This window comes from Cricetulus griseus, chromosome 8, assembly GCF_003668045.3.
Source record: "Cricetulus griseus strain 17A/GY chromosome 8, alternate assembly CriGri-PICRH-1.0, whole genome shotgun sequence".
NCBI classification, from domain to species: domain Eukaryota; kingdom Metazoa; phylum Chordata; class Mammalia; order Rodentia; family Cricetidae; genus Cricetulus; species Cricetulus griseus.
The window spans coordinates 86,686,701-86,699,561 of record NC_048601.1 but is presented as its reverse complement, the minus strand read 5'-3'; the positions used below and the strand labels follow the sequence as shown (position 1 = coordinate 86,699,561).

At 40.4% G+C, this 12,861-nt stretch overlaps 1 protein-coding gene across 10 annotated transcripts in view; it reads left to right on the top strand.

The window, feature by feature from the left end:
* Plekha8 (pleckstrin homology domain containing A8) overlaps positions 1–12,861 on the top strand; it is a 54,677-nt gene that overhangs the window by 30,358 nt on the left and 11,458 nt on the right. For 2 of the 10 annotated variants that reach the window (XM_027429659.2, XM_027429660.2), the window contains exons 10-14: positions 2,615–2,673; positions 3,966–4,096; positions 4,767–4,837; positions 8,880–8,971; positions 11,238–11,299. In XM_027429659.2, coding sequence (XP_027285460.1) covers positions 2,615–2,673; positions 3,966–4,096; positions 4,767–4,837; positions 8,880–8,971; positions 11,238–11,282 — 398 coding nt within the window. In that variant the 3' untranslated portion in view covers positions 11,283–11,299. The remainder of the gene's footprint in view (positions 1–2,614; positions 2,674–3,965; positions 4,097–4,766; positions 4,838–8,879; positions 8,972–11,237; positions 11,300–12,861) is intronic. The other 8 variants (XR_004771148.1, XR_004771149.1, XM_027429658.2 and 5 more) reach the window with 6 other exon arrangements.

Here is a 12,861-nt window from a genome sequence, read left to right as displayed (position 1 = left end):
TATATGAGTGGAACCCTGTTGTCTACTCTAGCACCTGGCATTTCTCACTAAGCATGTTTGGAGATTCATCCTCGTGATGTACGTTCCTCACTCTCTCGGGTATCTAGGACAAGAATTTTCCAGTGTTACTGAACAGCTCGACTCTGTGATAGCCTGTAGGAACAGTGTTTCGTGCAGTGGTTCAGTTACACACCCACAGCTGCCTCGTGCTGGAATTCTAGATGCTTCATCTCTTCATGGTGGCTGACGTAGGAACTCAAGGGTTAGGCCTCCTTATTGTATTCAGTGGCCCTTGTTGTATCTTTGCATTTACCAGTGACTGTGGTGTTGAGTATCTTATCACATAAATATTGCCACTTCAGTATTTGTCTCTCCAAATCTAATCCATGTTCTAAAGTTGGTTATTTTTATTACTTAGGGTGCTATTACTGAAGATGTTCCTATTATTGAATTTTTAGAATTCTTTAAGATTCTTAGTAAAATCCTATTATAGATATGAATCAAAAATATTTCTCCTGAAGACTCTTTACTTGCCTGTTTATGTTTTGTGATATCTTTTTGTAAACCTACTTTTAGAAAAGTAAGTTTCATGTTTTTACAAAGTTGATTTTTGTGTTGATGTTTTCAGTTATCCTATGGTTACTTTCTATTAAAGGTCATAAAGATGCTGTCTTGTTTTTCTAGATTTTTAATTGTTACATTTATGGTGTGTATATAGGTGTGTGTGTTGTGTGTGTGTGCACATGTGTGCTAGTGTACATGTGTGCATTCACGTGAAGGCTAGAGGACAATCTTGGGTGGTCTTCCTTATGCCACCCACATTGTTTTTTGAGACGAAGTCTCTTACTGGCATGTAGTTAAACATGTAGGCTACGTTGGCTGGCCAAGGAGTCCCAAGGATCTCCCTGTGTTACCTCTCCAGTGTACCTATCAATACTGAGACTGTCAGCATGTGCCACCATGTTTCCCCCCCATCATTGGGTGCTGGGGATTGAAAGCAAGGACTGTCCAGCCATCTCCTCAGCCTGTAGTCCATTCTGGAATTCCTTTTTTGTGTGTTGTGACGTTGGGATTGAGGGTCATTTTTTTCTCAATCATAATCTACCTATTTAAGAGCATTTGCCAAGAAGAACAAGTACCAGTGTCCTCTTATGTTACTCTGGCCATCTGCTCCAGAACCTGTAGGCCTATAAAATGGGTCTCTCTCCTGCTCCCATGATTAGTCTATCTTTCCTTAGTGTCTTAATTATGTAAAGCTCAAAATTGGAGATTGTAAGTTTTCCAATTTTGTTTCTTTTCATGATTGTTTTGGTAATTCTAGGTCCTTTATAGGTCGGTATAATTTTAGTTTTAAATTACCTATTAAAAGGGCCTCTGGGATTTTATTAAAACTGCATTGAATTTGTAAGTCAATCTGGGAAAAATTAATGTCTTACCAATATTATGTATTCTAGCCCATGAGTATGATATATTTAATGCATGTATTTTTATATACATAGGTATATAAAAATATATAAATGGATATATATTTACATATTTTAGTTGTGTTTATTTTCTCTAAACAATGCTTTATATAACTTTGTGTTTTATTAGGAATAAACTGGCGTTTTATGGGTTTGATGCTATTTGCATATGTAGTATTAATACATGTGGTGACATTGATTGTTGTATGCTGGTAGTTGTTTTTATAGCCATGAAATCAGATAATTTTATAAAATGCTTTTTCTGCAGCTATTGAAATTTATGTTTTTCTGGTAATTACCTAGATAATGAGCTACATTTGTACACTCATTTGCATTCACTCTCTTTTGCTGTGTTTCTACCATCTTTGTGTTTTCTGTTTCGTCTTTTTTGTTCTCATTTCCTGGCTGTGAGCCAGTGAAACTATTGTTCTTCTATATGCTGTTTTATTTCATATTTGGGGTTGTTTTAGCTATATGTTTTTTCATTCTTTTTAAGATCAATTAGATAATTTTTAGATTTCATTATTTTTTTCTGCTGCTTTTATGTTATACCTTAAAAGTAAAGATTATGTTTAGTAAACATAAGTAATCAAAATTAGGAATTAGATGTAACAAAATTAAATTTAGTAGTAGAGTCAAACCACATGTAATTTTAAGTTTATAATAAGATACATTAAAATAGTAAAATCAAAATCAATGTATTTTATGAAACAGCATATCTAAAATGTCGTATTAACATGTAGCTGTTATAGATTGCCATTAATGAGGTGTTTTTCATTCTTTGCTGCTAAGTCTTTAAAATCTGATAGTGTATTTTACGCTTTCAATTCGTTTCAGTTTGAACTTTACAACATTGCAAGTGCTAAGCCAACCTAAAGGATTTCAAATGGGTGCTCTAAGTTTATGAGGCATTTTCATCAGATGTGCCACATAGGACCCCATTACTGTGACTCACCTCAGAGCAGCATGAGAGACAAGCTGGTGACCAAGTCCAGTTATAAACCTATGTTTAGAAAATAACTTAGAAGTCAGAGTAAAGTTGGGGGAAAGACCTTCTAAATGTGTTATTACTATATAAATATTTTCTAATAAGTGTTTCCTGTATTTAAAAGCAATCCTTTTTCAAAAATATTTCTGATCCTTTCTTTCAGACAAACTTGGTCCTACAGTGTTTGCACCTGTGAAAATGGATCTTGTTGGAAACATCAAGGTGAATATACTGGCTTGTCCTTGTAGAGACTTGTCTATAAAGGAATGATTTTCACTCTTTTTGTGTTTGACAAGAGTAAATAAAAAAGGGAAAAAATCATTCACACTGGGAACTTTCAGTAGCAGAAAGGCTGAGGTAGCCTTGATATGTGAGCGAGGCCAGCCTTTGTTAGTCTGGGAGAGTCCTCTTGGCAGCAGTGGTTGTGTGCATCTTGGAGTTCAACAATAACAAGGAACATTTCTCCAATGATAGGTCGCTGGCAATAGCTACTCAAAGGCCAACTTCCTGGTGCTTCTGTGGAGCCATCAACAGGAAGTCTGAGCCTCCTTCCCAAAAAATGAGAGTTGTTTATGTTACACCCAACATCTATGGTTTAAATAGCTTTTTAAGACAGGCATGGTGGTACGTGGGTGGCAGACACAGGAGGATCTCTGAGTTCAAAGCCAGCCTGGTCTACAGAGCGAGTTCCAGGACAACCAGGCCTATGTAGAGAGATCCTGTCTCAAAAATAAAATAAAACACAGTCCCCACTACTAAGTATGATGCGTTGAGGAAGTTCTGTGGATGCCTTTCCCTGCGTGTTTGGGGAGGTGGTAAGGTACATGGAGTCTCTGGTACAAATGACTATTAGAGGTGAGCAAAGGTACCCCCAAGAACATTGCTTAAAACCTGGCGCTCTTGGCCTAAGTTAGAGCCTCATAGAATTTTTGGAATGTTTAAAATACTTACCCTAAAAACATAAGGGTTGACTGATCATGGATGCCAATGGGGAGGCCCCTGCACTCCTGGGATTTTTAGACATAGAGCAAAGGTTTACCAGCCTATAATCCTCTACCCCAAGGAAACTAGAAATCATGAATGACTCCAGAGGGAGGTGGACTGGCGTTTTGCCCTGGTGGGTGGGAGGGACTTCGAGAGCCCATCCCACTTGAAGGGATTCGCTCTGTCTCTGAACACATGGGGAGGGGCCTAGGCCCAGCACAGGAAGATTTGGTGGACTTGGTGGAACCCTGGTTGGGGGCCCTACCCTGCCTGGGGAGTGGCGGGTGGATGGGGTGGGGGGTAGGTTGGAGGTGGGGGAGAAGGAATGGGGGTGGGGGGAGGGAGAGGGAGAGGGAAAGTATATGTGAAAATATTAATAATTTAATAAAAAAAGAAAAAAAAAAAAAAAAACATAAGGGTTGACTTTGGTTTCTTAGAAGTCTTCTTGCTTATAGATTTGAATACTGTCCTGATGCTAATGTTAAGTTTTCATCTTAGGCAGCTGTCCTGTTTTTGTTTTTGTTTTCCAGAAGGTAAATCAGAAGTACATAACCAACAAGGAAGAGTTTACTACCCTCCAGAAGATAGTGCTGCATGAGGTGGAGGCTGATGTAGCTCAGGTTAGGAACTCGGCCACCGAAGCCCTCTTGTGGCTGAAGAGGTGAGAGCCACAAGAGTCAAGTGGAGCAGGTGCAGCTCAGTCAAGCTCAGCTCAGCTGAAATGTTACCAGCTCACTGTTGCCTTTGAATGCAGGGTCTAACCAGTGGTCAGACCTGCTAGAAAGTGTGGTGAAGAGAACATCAGCTTGATGGTGATAGATACTGTTAATGTTGGGAGTATTTGTAAGATCAGAACTCTAGACAGCAGAGCCAGTGAGTTTCTCTTTAAGTGAGTGGCTTTCCACTCCAGTGGCAAAGCCTGGTAAAACACCCAAAACCAGAGTTTCTAGACCCATAAATCTGGTGTGGGGTTCTAGAATTTTCATTTCTAATGAATTCTAGATGGTGCAAAGCCACAGTCATAGCACTATAATTTGAAAAAACTACTTTAGGAATGTCAGAAAAGGTGAGTAGAGTATCCAGCGCTTTCTTTCTTTTTCTTTTTCTTTTTTTTTTTTCCTTTTGGTTTTTTCAAGACAGGGTTTCTCTGTGACTTTGGAGGCTGTTCTGGGTGTTCAACACCCAGCTTCCAGTGCTTTCTAATAGGAAACTGATAACAAAGAGCCTCTGTCCATCCTGCCTGCTCCCTGCCTTGCCTGAGACAATTAAATAAAAGCTAGCAACTGCCACCTGAACTTTGAAGATAATATTCCTTCTTTCTTTTATTTTAGAGGTCTCAAATTTTTAAAAGGCTTTTTGACAGAAGTGAAAAATGGGGAAAAAGATATCCAGACAGCACTGAGTAAGTGTGCTTCAGCTTCATTGTACTCTGATAGTCGGCAATTAGACTTGGGATGGAGACCCTGGAGGTGGGGGTAGAGCATAGGGGACGTTTCTGCTTCCATAGGTTTGATTTTCTTTCTTAGTTTCATTTTTATTCATTGCTTCCTATATGCTTTCTTTAAAAGGGATCTATGAGGATGTGGCTTAGTGGTAGAGAATTTACCTAGCATGTATGAGGCCCTGGGTTCAAGCCCTGTGTCATAAGAACAGAATAAAGGGAAGGAAGGAAAGTACCTATGCAGTGACCAGGTCATCCAGGTCTGCCTTGTTAAAAATAAGTCATTTTATCATCCTAATTCATCATGAGGTCTGTTTTCTTAAATGAGTGAGACTAGGGGCCAGCTGTCACCCTGCACTCTTCCACATGTCCATTTTGTAGTGATAGGAGCCAAGATTGTGAGAAAGGCTGTTGTGAGAGGAGACTGGCCTGTATTTCCATCACAGTGTGGTAACTACAAATGTATAGGGGCCTCTTAGTAAGTAAATACTGGTAGGTGGGCTGTGGGTTGGTGCATCTATCAGAATAGTTTTGACAAAGTAGACTTCATAGCATCCTCACCATGCACTGATAATAACATGGCTGAATTCTCACTCTGGGCCTGTGAAAATCATGTTGCATGAGTCTTTTTGTTTACTTGCTTGCTTGGTTTGGTGTTGTTGAAACACTGGTAGCCCAGGCTGGCCTCCAACACATAATCCCACGCTTCAGTCTCTTGGGTGCTGGAATGATAGGCAAGTTCCAGCACTCCAGGCCTAGCATAAGTCTTGGGTTATGTGGAGGGAGTGAAATTCTTGTTACTCTAAAGCCTGGATAATTACAGTGTTGAAATACAAAGTCAGTTATTAAGTAGCCGTGGTTATAAACAGAAAGATGAGTTAATTCTGTGCCTTTGGGAGGGTTACAGTATTCTCTGTGGTAGTTTTTAGTTTCCTAGGGAGTATCTTCCCTCTTGGCACAAGTTCTGAGAGACTCTGCCCCCTTAAAATTTGCCAGTCTGTCCTGGCTAGAAACTGATGGTGTGCCATGTGACAATTATGCTGATAGTTCTGTAGCTCTTTAAAAATGGACATAACTTAACTACGTCTGTTCCATTTTACTCAGTAGAGAACCAAAATTATGAGGGATTAAAATATTGCTTCAGATCCCAGAGTCATCACATCACATACAACATTGGTAAACTGTGTAAAAACGAGGCTTATTTGTCCCAAATCAGAAGTAGAGAGTCTGTCAGAGGCCAAACCAGAAATTCCTCTTCAGACCAGCTTCTTAGTGTGGAAATTTCCTATTGGAAGGGTGACTTCACTGTAGAAAGGGCCAGAGGTGGCAGCCTGTGCCTGGCAGGCCGCACACATGATCCAGGGCCCTGCTGATGGTGCTCTTGGCTGCTTGGGAGAAAGGGATCCTGATGCTCACAGGGCTCTGCTTGTGGACAGGAGGGCTTTGACCTGGAGGCTCAGCCCTTCCATGTCATTCTGTATTTGTTTCTCCTCCAGTTGGGACTTTGTGTTTGAGTTTGTTGGAGGCAGGGTCTCATGTAGCCCAGGGTAGCTTCCAACTCAATAAGCTGCTTAGGATACCCTTGGATTTCATACCCTCCTGCCTACAGCTCCCAAGTGATGGGATTATAAGGCTATATGAGCACTCTTGGTTCATGCCATGCTGGGGCTAGGGACTCAAACCCAGGGCTTCAAACATGGCAGGCTAGCACTCTGCCCACAAGCTACACATTCCCATAGCACTCTGGCTGGTATGTTCACTTGAGTTTCAGAGAGGACCCAGATGTTGACTATGTGAAGAGAAACTTTGAAGGGCAGATGTTGCTATATAACTGAAAATTGTTGTAGCCAGTCTTAATCTGCCTCCCCTAATCTCCCTTCAGTGCTGTTCTTTAAAAAGAATGGGGAGCTTGATATTCTGGCATTCAGACTTATTTCAAAGTTCTTAAATGGTGTGTCTTTATAATAACCCTACTGTCCGTTGCCATTAAGTGTGAGGAAATAAAGTACCCTAGTCACCTCCTCCTTCAGACATGGCTGCAAACAAACTGCAAACAGATGTGATTTAATGTTTAATTCTTTGGCCATTTCATACCTATACGTGTATTTCTTTCATGTTATTTCATACCTATGTGTACTTTGTCATCTCTACCCACGCTTCTCTCATCCTCTTCCACTCCTGCTGAACCCCTTCTCCACAAATGCTCGTCACACTCTGAATCCCCCTTTACAGTGTAGAAGTCCAGTGTTCAGCAGGAGGGCCTTAGAAAAGGCCGTCATAGACCCAGACTCGATGAGCTCTAGTTGGTCAGTGCATGCTAAGGTTCTTAGGCACCCAGGCAGACTTGCTCACGTATGGCAAATATGGCCTTAAAGGACCATTTACATTAAATTGTTCAGATCTTCAAGACTCCTTGATACAAATTTCTTCAGGGAGGATGACTTTGCTTATCTTGTTTAAAATTATAGCCTCTGTAAGTGCAGCTGTTATCTTGTCTGACTTGAGTTAAGGTGGATATGTAGATGAAGGAGTGTGTGTACAGGATCCAGTGAGATGGCTCAGCAAGTAAAGGCACTTGTCACCAAATCCAGTGACCTGATTTTGATCCCTGGGTCCCACATGGTAGAATTCCCACAAGTTGTCCTCTAACCCTCACCTGCATTGTTATACATAAGCATACAAAATAAATACACCATAAAAAATTAAAGACTATGTGTAATTTAAATGCTGCATCTAAGCAAATTAGCTTGCTTCTTTAAATTTTAAAACTGTTTTACTTGATAATAGCTACTACTAAATAGTACCCAACTATAGCCATAGCAGTAGATTTTGGGGGTTTGTATGTTTGACTTTCTGACAGTACTAGGGATCAAACCAGGGCCTCATATATGCTAGGAGAGTGCTCTTACACTAAGCAGTGGAATGATTCCCAATATCCAAAGGGAAGCCTGGGGCCTTACTCTGCCTCCTTTGCTTTTGATCTTGGAATGAAACAATTTGGGTGATTTCATTCATCTCCTGACATTCTCTCAGGATCATCTCAGGAGGATCAGATCACAGGTGACAGAGTTAATGGTTTGCCCTAGGACTGAACCATTTGTAGATGCCACAATCCAAAGGTTTTGAAAAACCAATCTCAGCAGTGGATGTGCAGAAGCTGTCCTGGCATTTGAGAGCACCTTTGTCCTAAATGTTCCCTTGCTCTGCACTGTAACTCAGCAAGAAGGCAAATCCACACACCATAACTCACAACTATTCCATAAAAGTCAACCAAGATCTGGGCCAGAAGAGGAAGAAAAGTTTCACATATTTAAAGTGGAAGGCCATTCCAGACAGAGAGAACTCAGAATGCAGAAGCAGATATTTAATGTCAAATCAAAATCTGACTAATTACTATGAAAGCACAAAGGGGCAGGAATCAAGCCCTGTCCTTTGGAACTCATAGCATGCCTTGTACTGGCAGGGTTGCCTTATGACAAGTTTGCTCATGACTGTTCAAAGTTAACGTGGGGCTTGTCTGGGGGTTTGTTCAGTACCTGCCCTTGGCTACTGAATTAATGCTTCCTCATGTGATTTTCCTCACTAGAGCCTCACAAGAAGTCAGAGAATTCTTTCTTACTTTAGTTTTGGTTTCTTGAGACAGAGTCTCTCTATGTACTCCTGGCTGTCCCGGAGCTCACTATGTAGACCAGGTGGCCTCAAACTCCTGCCTCTAGCTCCTGAGAGTTGGGATTAGAGGTGTGCACTACCGTGCCAGGTTTGTTTATTTCTTTTAGAGGCCAAAAAATACTGCCAGATTACAGAGCATGCATCATAATGAGAGAATTGCAGTAAAGATTAGTGCTTCTTGTTATTCAGCCTTCTCTGTGTAACCAAACTAGATAAGGTTAGACTCCAACTTATATCAACGCAGCCTCACATGACACAGATACTTGCAGCCCTAGAAGTCAGCTAAGAACTTCTGACTTTTTATGCATTTTTAGTTGATTTGTTGATTTTTTAGTTTCATCAGTGGTCTGCGTTGGCTTTCATCAGGACCCAGCCCAAAGTGTAGCTTCTCTATTTTCCATCGTAGCTTGTGACTCCATCTTGCAGGTGGGTGCAGGCATGAGGAACACCCTCGTCCTCTGATTGGGCCAGGTGGGAGGGTACAGGTAGTTTGTGGTGCACCTGCCCATGTTTCTAGACTGGTGGTAATCTTGTCTTCTCTACTTCCTGCCCTTTAGAAAGAGGGCATGGAGAAGGGTTTCCAGATTGTTTGGAATGGTTGGCTTATGGCACAATGCAGGAACTCTGAGTGCTGGATTAGGGTCACAGGAAAACAAGGGGACCTACTACCTTCTCTCAGTAACTACTGGTCCGGGTAGCTCCTAAGATAGCAGAGAGGGTTAGAAGTGTGGCTGTCTTCCTTGTTTTCCTCAGGGCTGTGTCTGGCACTGCCTGCCTGTGCTACACTCTCTGTACTGTGTGAGTCACCAGTGCTTTTCTCAAGACATCACCAATGCCCTGGGTACCATCTAAACTTCCCACATGCCATCCCAGAATCAGCTAAATTTTGGGCTTACATGGAGGATATGTGTCTTTAACCAGGTCCTGGCCTGCTCAGACTATGTGCCTAAGGGGGAAAATTAAATTTAGTCTTGGGCTCTCCTTCAACTGTGTCTAAGAATTTCTCCATACTTACATTTAATTTCTTTCCCTTCTGCACAAGCTACCACACTAATGCTTACATCTCATCCTATTCCAAAAGCTAGATAGCCAAGGAAATCTATTGTATTTAAAAACCTGAGTCATATATAAGTATGTTATAACATACATTGAAGCATTTCTTTTATAGAAATGCATTTTGTACAAATTTAATTATGCAAAATGGAAATGCTAATATACACTGAAGTTTTTAATAAAGCCTTATCCAAAAAAATGGAATAGAAGTTGGCTAAAATTACATAATTTCAAAGCTGTAGTAGGCTATAGACCCTCTAAGCTGCAGCCACATGGCAGTGCAGTACTTACCAGTATCCTGTGCTCTGCATTGCTTTCTCCACATAGGAACTCAGACTTGTAGTTGTAGTGTCTGTTTTCTATATATCTGCCCTGGCCAGAGCCAAGCATGATTGTACATCATATCACAGTATCTCCTAAGCCTTCACTAAGTGGTATAGTACCTGCACTAACACCGGATTAGGACAGAAAAGTAGATAAGTTTGGAATAGAAAACTTAGATGTGCTCAGGCAAAACATGAGATAAAGGTCAAGCTGCCCCTATGATGCTCTGTGCAAATAACCCAAGAATGTCATAAGTTCCTGGAGACCACGTATAGACATAGATGAAACATATGAAATAAAGTACATGGTGGGCTTCAGATTGTCTTCTGAGAATATATTCTGTGGAAATAATGATCAGTTTTGAGTTTTCTATATATTGAGTTACCCAATATTTCAGAAAATATATCTCTTGCATAAAATTCCATCCTTTGCTCTTGGAGTTTTTTTAAATTAAAATTATTATATACCAGTTTTAAAATACCTTGGGACCAAAATAAAAGGTAGTTATCTTTAGTGGATAGCATGTGAATAACTTTATTAACAATTTTCCACACTTACTTTATAACTAACTTCGGGCCATCCTGTCTAGACATTTTATTTTGCTTTGTTTTGTTTTGTGGGATTTTCTGTTTTGTTTTGAGATACAGCCTTCCTCTGTTGCTTAAGCTGCCCTCAAATTTTTTTGCTTGAATAACTCTCCTTTCTTAGTCTACTGAGTAGCTGGAACTGTAAGTCTGTATACTACATACACATGGCTTTTCTGTAGCATTTTAGAGGTATATCCAGGGCTAGAGTATTAAGACAAATGTTTGCTATCTCAGGAGCAAACATTACAATTGGCAAGAACTTAGAGATTATTTCACTAAAGGAGAGACAATGATTAGAAAAGGTACGTAAAATGTCAGGATGGCCGAGCAGTCTAAGGTACTGCGCATGTTCAGAAGGTACATAAACCTGGCCTAGGCTTAAGCTACATTTCGAAGAACTGTGCTTTAAGTTAATTGCATAGCTCTCATTGTACTTAGTCATAATTTTCTATATCCTTTTCTCTCTACTTATTGCTTTAAATATGAAAATTTTCCTGCTATGGTAATAAACTGGAGTTCAGATGCAGTGACCCCAATGTAGGTGAAAATGCCTGTTTTTCTTGAATGAAAAAAGGAAGGGGGAGAAGTAGAGGGGAAGGGGGAGTCTACGTGTGCCCCTTTCCTTTGTAACACTGGGGAATTAGATTTCTAATCCAGTAAACAGTACGTTATACAAATCACACGAGCTTCTTACCATTCACACCTCACAAAATCTCTTTCTTTTCAAGATAACGCATACGGCAAAACATTACGGCAACACCATGGCTGGGTAGTTCGAGGGGTTTTTGCGGTAAGTCATTCCTGTCCTCTAAAGTTTTTGTGATCAGGAATGTGTCTTTTGTTTAGTGGTATTTCTGCTTGTTTTAGTTTTGGAGACAAGACAAAAATTGCCAGCTCATTTATGTTTGTAGTCCCTTAGAATGTGGAAATGTCAGCAATAGAAAGTATCAATATTCACAAAGACCAGCAAAGACTTATGAATGAGATCGTTTCAGTGATACTGGAGTTGTGTCTCTGAAGTGGCTGTCTTCCTGGAGGGAATAAGAAGCTGGGCTGTGGTTTCAAAACCACCAAGGAGAAATTAAGTCCACTAAGAGTTCTAGCTAACAGCTCTCTTTGCTGCCTATTCTGTTAGCCCAGTCCATTCTCAGCTCTTAGTTCATTTTTGTTGTCATTTTTATCTTCAAATATTAACTGTGTGAGTACATGACAGCAGGCAGAGCTAGTAATTTCTAAAACAGTTGTTATCACATACACAGTGAAGACACTTGTGTATGTGTTCATCTGCTACCTGCCTTTCTCCTTCCTGACATTTTGTTTCACCTCCTTAGCTTTTTAAAAAATACATTTTGAAGCTGGGCAGTGGTGGAGCACGCCTTTAATCCCAGCACTTGGGAGGCAAAGGCAGGCGGATCTCTGTGAGTTCGAGCCCAGCCTGGTCTACAAAAGCTAATTCCAGGACAGCTTCCAAAGGCACAGAGGAACCCTGTCTTGAAAACCACCCCCAGACAATTTTGATTAATCTTTTAAATACTGATCTAATTTATATATTTCTTTAAATATGTAGTTCTAATTATACATATACCCACATGTTTATGGACTGTGTGTGTGTGTGTGTGTGTGTGTGTGTGTGTGTGTGTGTGTATGTATGTATGTATCCTTATTTTTCTATTTAGCTATAGTATAATTCTATAGTCTTTAGCCATACTTAATAGATTCTGTGGTGACTTTGTTGTTGTTTGTGATGCTAATGATCAAGCCTAAACAGGCACTATTGCACCAGTCCTTGTTAGGACTGTTTTAATACCATGAAAGTCTGAGAAAAAAAAATCCTGTTTTTAGTGGCTGCATATATCCCATAATTTGTGAGTTTGTTCATAGCAGCAGCATAGAATCTGCTCACACACATTCTTTTACTAAAGTTCATATTTCCCTAAAGTAGACTGCTGAAAGAATTGCCTATCAAATATCTTTAGAGTTCGGTAATTATTGTGCACTCTTCAGTGTTTAAGAGCCATAAAGTTATTACCCTCCTAACACAGAGATAACTCTTACTTTCCCTGCTATAGACAGAGACCCGACACAGAGGGAGATAGCCCATCTGCAGTTGACAGCCTTAGACAGTGTCCAGGATTTGAGGTTGCTGGTATTTAAGCAGTACCTGATTTCAAGCATTTTGCCACAGTGCTTATTGCATTTTAGTGTGCAATCTCAGTTGTTCAGAGAAACCATCTTTCCATCCCTGGGATCTGACTAATTTGCCAACCAAGTAGTGAACTTTAATCCTCAAACATGTCAAGTCTGCATAAATGCCAGCCACACTTCTGCCACCAGCTTGTTGATACCCAGCTG